We start from the raw sequence: 9,251 nt of genomic DNA, 5'->3' as shown, positions 1-9,251 counted from the left end.
CACTCGAATGACATGTTTGGAGTGAAAGCTCACCAAAGAAAGAAGAAGAGAAGAGAGGAGAAGAGAAAGTAAGGAAATGGAAAAAATTCCCACCCAGCCGAGAGTAACGAGTTGCAACAAAGAAACTGGTACATCACTGAATCCATTGGATGTACGGTGTTTCACAGGATCACATCAGGAGATAACATTCGTTGTAGGAGGTAATGAGTGCTGATGAGTCCAATTCAATTCGATGAAGAGAACCTTGGAAGTGAAGAGAAGAGTATGTATTGTTATTAGATACTGATAGGTATGTAGCTTCGGTCATTGGCAGTGAACAAAGAGAACCATGATTGAGAGTTGTGATTTGAATGAGCTGTTCTTAGGTAGGTACGGAGTACACGTTAGACAGATGATTTATGAACAGACGAATATTCTGTGATTATGACGCAAAGGAAGCATGACCTGAGATGACTTGATGTGACTTGGTGTGACTTGATCCTATGAAATGGCTAGATTGTCATGTATAAGTGGTATCAACATACCAATGATACCATACCTACATACCTCCATACCCACCTGGTACCTAGTAGAGCGCACCGTAAAATCCGTTGAAATGTAAGTACTTGTCACTTATTGATATGTGGAACTTGTAAGTTATATCAAAACATCCAACCAATGAAGAGGCTCAGACTTCTAGAGGGTACCAGAATACCAAAAGTAGGTCGCGTGACAGTTCATTGGAATTGAGAAAGGGATGATCTAACCGAATATTGCAGTGTGAAGCTTAACCTCTCTTGGTACACTCACTCAAACCTCAACCTCCTTAAAGAATCATCAATTCATCAATTCATCTTCTTTCTATTCACAACACGTTTAGAAATCCATTGATTTTTTCAAACTCTTCAATCAATCTTCATCAAGTAACCTTCTCTACCTTTCGAATACCATCAATCTATCTGACCTTGTACCTTTTCAAACACTACCTGCAATCATTTAACAGTAAGTTTGTCCTGACGTCGCTTTGTTTATACCCCGCCTTCATGCGTAGTACTATCACACTTGTCCCTCCCAACCAAACTATCGACTTTCTCGATGAAGCTTTCTCTTATATGATGAAAGCGTTGTACTCTTACGCACATGTGCTAATGTATCAACCTCTTCTAGTGGGCAAATCACACAAGTACAATGATCGCGACCATGCTGGCCTTGCCGATGGTACCGCTCTCCCACAAGAGCATTTGCCTCGTTATTTCGCAAAGTCAGGTCATATTGATGCCGATCCGAAGAAAGCCAAGAAGAACGGTGCTGGAAAGGGTGGATGGTATAGTCCTCCTTTTAATTCTTACCTTATCGTCTTAGTGCAATCTCTCTTCAATAACTCCAACTTCTTTGACTAACGTATCAAATACAGGGGTGTAAATGGTGAAGAAGTCCAAGATGAAGGTTTCAATATGGCCAATGCTCGTCGTCGTTCCAACAGTAGCTCTTATACTGCCGGTCTCAAAGACTTCAAGACCAAATTCGAACAAATCGAAACCGAGCCAGTTTTTGAGGAGACCATCCATGGCGCCTTGATGGAGGAACTTCCAGAGACTACCCGCTCCAACACAAACACTTCCGAGAGTAGCAGTGTTGATGAGGATGTCAAGGCCAAGTAAATTTTGGATCTTGATGGACTGGATATGACATGAAATTCTTACATAAATGTCATCTTTATGAGGACTTGATGGTTATTTGCCGGCGGATCGATACAATTGCAATCTTCTCTCTTTACGGATGGAGTGCAGGGATATGAGGAATATGAATGAAATGAAATGTTACTTTGAGCTGGCACCGGTTTATAAGTCCAGATGTATTACCAGAGCTTCTATTTAGCTACTACCAAAGGCATAGAAAGGTTGCCCAGTAAATCTCTTGTTCTTGATTTGTGTGATGATTATTTGTGTTGATGTTATGATACAGTTAACCAAGCCACGAGTGTACGCAATTATTTACGTCTGAAAATGATGAAGAGCTGTTACAGTCCAAGACAGCGTAACTACTGCTCGGGTCCTACGATAGTGGCATACGTGCGTCATGCGTGGGGTTGGCCTTTCCCGATATCGTACGGAGTTGTCATGCCGATAAGGACAACAGCACGGAACATCCGATGAATACCTAGTGCTCACTCACCTCTTACTTTCACCATCCATCCGTCCATTCTTGAGAGTGAGTGTGAATCCCACGCAGATCCTCTCACCTCATCTTTAACCGTCCAATTCGATTAGATTCATAAAGTAAAGATAAAGATAGCAAAGATGCCCTACAAACTCCACAACAGAAACGTTCTCGTGACAGGTGGAACCCGGTGAGTGAACCCCGCATTTCCCCACAACCTTTTTATCATCAACGCTTGATCTGCTGTTGCTCATAGCATCGCTGAAATTCACAATACACTGTATACTGGTAGTATTGTATACTAATTCGTGGCTGGAAAAGAGGATTAGGCGAAGTCATCTGTCTTAAATTTGCGGCGGAGGGTTGTAATATTGCTATCAACTATGTTTCTAGAAGGGAGAAGGCGCAGGAAATGAAGGAGAAGATGGAGAGGGAGTGGGGGGTTAAGGTTTTTTGTTTGATGGGTGTAGGTTGATTTTCTTTTGTTGTCGAAGAGAGAAATGGAGTGAAAGGGAGTGACCTTCAATACATTGACAAATGAGGGGATGAAAGTGAAAGACATGAGATGGAATGTTCATAAATGAGGCTAATCACACCAATGGTGATAGGATATGAGTCAAGAGTCCGATTGCATTTCTGTTGTGAAGGAAACAATCAAGGAGTTTGGAGGGCTGGATATTATTATATCAAATGCTGTAAGTACACACATCTTCTTCAGGCACCTTGGCCAATTTAGAGGAGCGATTCTAAAACAACCAAGGGCTATACACGGTTCTCAACTTTCTCCGATCTCTCAGCTCCTACCCCGGATGATTGGCAGAAATGCTATGCTACAAATGTGGTAGCTCAGTCTATCTTGTTGAGAGAGGCGTTGTCTACCTTTGAGACAAACGATGAGGGAGGAGTATTCATCATGACAAGCAGTATTGCAGGTGTCATTGCTGGGGGCAGTAAGTCTTACACTTTTTTTTCTTTGTGTCGTTGCAAGTGATCATCTAGAGGTAAGATCTGGATCTCTAGAGACCGGGCTGATGAGATTGAAAAAGGTTGCATGCCATATTCCGTGACAAAAGCCGCACAATTACATTTGATGAAATGCTTGGCTGCTACCCAGGGGCCAAAAGTTCGAGTTAATGCCGTCTTGCCGGGGTTGATACTCACAGAATGGGTATGTCATGATCTTTCTCTATGTTTCTCCTAATCAAGGGAGGTAATTTTGGCGTGAATCCCGGTTCACGAGCAGTTTTCTCGTGGGAGACACTAGATGCAGGAGTCATCACAAGTGTAAACTTTGACTAATGGCGGCCACAATCATTCTGACACTAGAATTGCACAGGGAAAGACATACTCGGAGGAAGATCAAAAGAAATTGAAGGATAAAGCATATTTGAAACGGGTGGTAAGTATTCTTCTAATTCTCCCTACTCCCCCTTCTTTTTCTTTTCCCCCAATTTTTGTATTATGAATGATTGGTCAAGGAAAGAGTTTACTAAAATCCAATTTAAAAAACAGACGGACATCGAAGATTGTGCCCAGGCATTCGTAGATATTGCGAAGAACAGCAGTATGACAGGACAGAAAATACAAGTTGGTAGGTGTCTTTGTTTGATTGTTTCTTGAACGGATTAAAACATTGAAGACAGGTAAATTAAGCGCTAACGGTTGATAGATTCTGGACTTGCACATAATGTGTGAGCCTTCTAATCTCTTATGAGAATATAGGAGTTAAGGCAGAGTATGGATGTACGCAACGAATTCTGCAGTTAAAAAGATTCTGGCACGGGTTGAGCTTTGATATGATATATTATTACTATTAAACTCTATTCTATAAACAAGATCATTACTTATGTGCTTTTGGTAGAAAGCCCACCTCACGTAAATATTCAACATTCTTACGAATGGCAACTTCAATCCTCGAAGGAGTAGAGAGTTTTACATCCTGCGGTATTTCATCCATAAGCATGCCTAATTTGCCTTGTTCCTTCTCCAGATTGTGGATCAAAGGCCAAAGGGGATGGCTCTCGTGTTTCGAGTCAATATCGGCATAAATAGCATCCAGCCATTTAGCCTGTCTCAATGGTTTGATCTTGTAGCCAAAATTTCTTTCCAGAATAGACCAAAACTCACGAACGGGTAGACCTTCACTCATTCCAATATACGGATCGGAGGAAGCGTTCTGTTTTGTATCACAGCAATCTAATACAATTTTGGCCACATTACCGACATCAGAAATGAAAAGCCAGGAATCGGCGTCTGATTCATTGAAACTCCCAATTTCTATGCAACTTGCCACAAGTCTCCAGATAAAGTCACTGGTATTGGCAATACCAAGCTTGGGAGTACCAATGGTGTAACTAGGCTTTACAACAAAGACCCGACTGCGATTTTGAATACTTGTCTGGGAGTACTCTTGCACCAGGCGCTGTGAGATGAATTTTGTTTTTGCGTATTCAGTCGGGAGAATCTCATTAATTTGGTCGTCGTCCATATAAAGATACTTTTCTGCCACCGATGGCCCATTGTATCCTCCGGATATAAATACAAACTTCAAGATGGATGGTGTTTCGTTCATAATATTCAAGAGGATCCAAGTCGAGTCAACATTTGCCGCCTTTAAAGACGAAAAGTCGCAGTTCCAGTGCACTTTGGCACCACAGTGAATAATCCCATGTACTTGCCGAGAAATGTCTGACTTCCCGGTTAGGCAGTCCCATTGGTCCGAGTTTAAACCCAGGCGACATTTTCCAAGATCTCCAGGCCATACTTCTATCTTTTCGAGATACGAATCTGACCACCATTCTGCTTGCATTGCTGCCTTTCTAACCCTTTGCAGGCCATCCTTTAAGTTTTTCGCACGAACATGAACCATAATCTTCTTAATATCTTTGCGAGTGCAGAGCTGGTGCAGCAATTCTGATCCGAGGAATCCTGTTCCCCCTGTCAAGAACACGTTTTGTACGGATGGATCTCTTCCCCAGCTCTTTGCATCCATTTGCTGTTTATACATCTGAAATTCTGTTCTTAAATCAACAGGCTTTTCGATACTTTGACTAAAACCCACGGTTTTAATGTCCTCAATATGCTGCGTCACTCTGCGAATTGTTGCCTTCGGATGCAGCAACACGCTGATGTGAAGCTTGACTGCGAATTCTTGCTTGATGAACATCAACAAACTGATGACTTGAATGGAATCAAGACCAATTGTTGCCAAAGTAATGTCCTGGTCAATCAGTTTCGATTTGGCTTGGCTATCGGTGTGGTAAACGAGCGAGGCGAGTTTTCTGGATAGCTTGAAACCAACTATGCTTTCTTTGGATAAGGAAGTGCCGTTCTGGCCGTTGTTATGACCATTGGTGGCACCGTTTTTAGTGCTATTTGTTTCTCTGTTGATGGCCTCATCGACATGACTGATGGAAAAACCATTGTCAAGTATTGTATTTGCAGAATCACGATTCAGTTGAGGAAGCCACTGTTCTACTGACTTTCGATCGATCTTCCCTGAAACAGAAAGTGGTATTTTCTCAACAGCAAACCAATGACTTGGCACCATGTAACTCGGTAATTTATTCCTCAAAAATTGATCAAGGTCGGCAATGCTGAAACCCGCCGCAGACAATCGGTGATTGCTAACCGAGGAGAGAACATTCGTAGCCGAAGTCGGCTCCAAACTCATATCGATCTGGATTATTGCCACAAGAGATTTCGCGAAAGCTCCAATCTTGGGACTCGTAGCCATGGCTAGAGCAACGTTGGGATATGCTGAGATGTTGTATTCAACCTCTGAAAGTTCGACTCGTTGTCCTCGCACTTTCACTTGGAAGTCTTTTCTCCCAACCCAATCTAGAGATCCGTCGGAAGTGTACCGTACAAGATCTCCCGTCTTGTAGAAACGTCGGGCCCGTGTCCCTATAAGTTCTGGTGGCCACTTTGGGTCTTTGATAAATGCAGCTTTGGTTTTGTCCATGTCACCGATGTAACCGCGAGCCAGAGTGGGCCCTTCAACAAGTAGTTCTCCTACTGCACCAATTGGAACTATGCGGTTGTGGTCCTTTGGATCTACCAGCCAATATAATGCCTGTCCAAAGGGTTTTCCAAGATTTGAGCCTCTATTGTTTGAACGCAGTTGAATAAATGCTGTGGGAGAAGCTTCTGCACACCCGTAACAATTATACAGAGCGACTTCGTTGGACCATCTGGTTATATTTTCTTGTGTGACTACCTCACCGCCAAGTGCCATAATTTCAAGACATGGCACATCTTCCGGAGATATCAGACTGGCTAATGATGGGGTAAATAGCACCCAATTTACCTGCATAGTGTTCATGATACCGACAATATTGTTTTGGCGGTCATCTTCAGAAGGACTACATACACATCCTCCAAACATAAGTGTAGTGAAGATATCCATCATACTTACGTCGAAGGTATATGCAGCATATTGGAATACACGAGACTTGGAGTTCCACCCAAAAGCTGTACCGTGAAAAAGCGAAGCTGTGCAGACGGAGCCATGTTCTTGAACGATCCCTTTGGGCTCGCCCGTACTTCCGGAAGTAAACAAGACAAAAGCTGTGCTGTATGTTTTGACTTTTATTGGCAAGCGATCTTTAAGAGATACATGAAGTGTTGCCAGTAGACCTTCTGAGACGCTTATATTCTTGATTGCGATCCCGCTGAATTTATGCGCGGTTTGCGGCGATGAAATGATCATCTTTGCGTTTGCTTTCTTCATAATGGCTTCATGTCGCTCTCGAGGTTGTGATGGATCCAATGGAACGAATGCTCCGCCAACCCTCAAAATCGCAAGCATGGTCAATATCGCAGATACAGACTTTTCAAAGCAAATTGGTACCAGAGCCTCTGGTCCAACACCATGATCAATCAAATGACATGCCAAAATAGACGTTGCTTTCTCCAACTCGTCGTAGGTTAATTGTCCATCCCAGGAACATATTGCAGGAGCATTCGGTGTTGATATTACGTGCCGCAGTACAAGATCATGTACACATGCATCCACTCTTTCGGGAAACTGACCTTCCCATCCTCGTAGTTGTTCCAAGTCTCGTTTCGTGAGAAGATCGATCTTCTCTAGTGCTTGGAAGGGATCGCTCAGCATACATTGGATTGCTTTCGCACAGGTATGCGCCACGTTTGTTGCGGCAATGGTGGATAATTTTGCTGGGAGATGCTGTAGATATACATGTCCGGTGGTAGTACTACTATCGAGCTTTATATCGAGTAGTATCTCAATCTGCATCTCGAATTAGCCATGAAATCTAGTCGCATGTCTTTTTGTACTTACGTGGCTGTCTGGCGATATCCGGTTCTTTGGAACGGAATTGAAGTTTGCCGCAGTTTTCGATTCTTCGAGTTGCAAAGCGGTATTATAGAGTCCTGTATTTGCACTTTTGTCACCGTCGGAAAGAGGCGTGCAGTGAGCATCTCTATTTTCCGAAGAAACAGCATGAATCACTCGCAAAACCTCGATAATGCTCCCAGCCCCCTCAAGCTCGATATGAAAATCACCGATATCACGAATTCCACAGCTCGACTCCAGATTCCCACTTGATTCTGATATCGACCGCTCCGAGTATCCAAACGCCGCAGAGCTACTCCCAGTATAACATTGCAGAACAAGCGCCCACGCGAGTTTGAAAAAAGTTAAGCGAGAAACTTGGTGTTCTTTACAAAAGCGATCCAGGTGAGAAAGGTTTGGAACGGGGACTTCGACGGCTTGCCAGTATTTTTCTGCGGAGGGGCCGAGGATTAGATCGAGGATGGGGAACAAACAAGCTTGGGGGGGTAAACTTGGTGGGTGGGACATTGCGGGTGGATGGGAGGATTTGAGGATTGGGGGTGCTGGTAGTTGGTGGGTGGTGAGTGGTAAGTGGTGTCGAATTTGGAGATTGGGGATTGGGGATTTGGGTTTGGGAAGTGTGGGTTTGGGTATGAGTATGAGTTTGAGGAGGGAAGTGGAAGGTTGGAGGTGGGAGATATTGCACGATTCTTTTCTCGTGGAATAGAATTGGTACTGTTGGATTCTATCTATACATATATAACAGAGATTACAAGTGTAGAAAAGAAGTACATCTATCCTCGGCGGGAACCCACAGACGAGAATGGCTTGATGAGATACAGCTGATAGGTACATACATACAACATACACATATACACACAAATTATTATCCCGAGAATATGAACTAAGAGAACATGCAAATCACTAAATCAATTATAATCCCTTCCTTCTAATTCATCTAACAACAATTTTTTTTTGGAGAAAAAAATTGAAAAATTGCTTTGTACGTACGTATCTTCCTTTATGCATTGTTACAAGCGGGGTTTCGGATTGTATTTTGTATTTTTATGTGTATTCATGTTTGTGATTGTACTTATATATATATATTTTTACACATAGTTGTATAGTGCTACGATTAAAAACATGGGGTTTCTTCGATTATCTCTAATATTTGAATATTTGAATATCTATTTGCGCAACGTTATGTTTGGATATTGAGAATACTTGAATGGGTAGGTGGTGTTTATTTAGTGTTTAGTGTTGGTTTAATCTAATTAGATAGCTGCTGGGATATCTGGTTTCGTTTCACGGGTACGAAGTCTTGGGTACTGGGTTACTGAGTGACTGGGTGACTAGGTGGGTAGGTAGGGAAGTAGGTGGGTAGATGGGTAACTAGAAAAATAGGGATTCTAGATTAATAATGAAGCTGTGGCGATCAGCTTGTAGGGAGAGGGAGGATGGGTTCTCGGAGTTGCAGATGTAGATGCAGTTTCAGTTGTAGGTGTAGGTGTGTTTGGATATTTTGTGTGTGTGTGTGTGTGTGTGTGTGTGCATATAGACACGGTAGGTAGCTAATATGGAAATGGATATATCCTGCGGCGAAAAACAATGATATTAGCTAGCTTGCTTTTCACATATCGCGCACGGCATTGAAGATTATTCAACTCATTTGTACGCTAGCGAGTGAATGGATCGGTGATTTACTATGTATTTATTCTCCTTTTGGTTACAGCTGCAGTGGTGAGTGAACAAGTCAGTGGATGTACTTAGGGGGGGGCTTGGTAAACCCCTCGGTTCACGGAAGCTCGCTATAGGA

At 42.8% G+C, this 9,251-nt stretch overlaps 3 protein-coding genes across 3 annotated transcripts; 2 read left to right on the top strand and 1 right to left on the bottom strand.

Moving 5' to 3' along the window:
- Positions 1–1,127: 1,127 nt before the first annotated feature.
- Positions 1,128–1,640, top strand: EAF01_005488 (uncharacterized protein; the record flags this gene model as incomplete). The annotated part of the gene is made up of 2 exons (XM_038913741.1): positions 1,128–1,303; positions 1,394–1,640. The coding sequence occupies 2 exons, from the start codon at positions 1,128–1,130 to the stop codon at positions 1,638–1,640; spliced, it is 423 nt and encodes a 140-aa protein (XP_038770190.1).
- A 639-nt stretch (positions 1,641–2,279) lies between these two features.
- On the top strand, positions 2,280–3,834 carry EAF01_005487 (uncharacterized protein; the record flags this gene model as incomplete). Its single annotated transcript, XM_038913740.1, has 8 exons — positions 2,280–2,329; positions 2,461–2,605; positions 2,748–2,834; positions 2,900–3,089; positions 3,186–3,307; positions 3,476–3,538; positions 3,652–3,730; positions 3,809–3,834. 8 exons carry the CDS (start codon positions 2,280–2,282, stop codon positions 3,832–3,834), a joined length of 762 nt encoding a protein of 253 aa, XP_038770189.1.
- A 145-nt stretch (positions 3,835–3,979) lies between these two features.
- EAF01_005486 (uncharacterized protein) lies at positions 3,980–7,963 on the bottom strand (the record flags this gene model as incomplete). Its single annotated transcript, XM_038913739.1, has 2 exons — positions 3,980–7,390; positions 7,442–7,963. 2 exons carry the CDS (start codon positions 7,961–7,963, stop codon positions 3,980–3,982), a joined length of 3,933 nt encoding a protein of 1,310 aa, XP_038770188.1.
- Between the last annotated feature and the right edge of the window lie 1,288 nt (positions 7,964–9,251).

This window comes from Botrytis porri (genome assembly GCF_014898465.1).
Source record: "Botrytis porri strain MUCL 3234 chromosome Unknown BPOR_007, whole genome shotgun sequence".
Taxonomy (NCBI): domain Eukaryota; kingdom Fungi; phylum Ascomycota; class Leotiomycetes; order Helotiales; family Sclerotiniaceae; genus Botrytis; species Botrytis porri.
The sequence above is the reverse complement of the archived record's forward strand: the minus strand, read 5'-3'. Positions and strand labels throughout refer to the sequence as shown.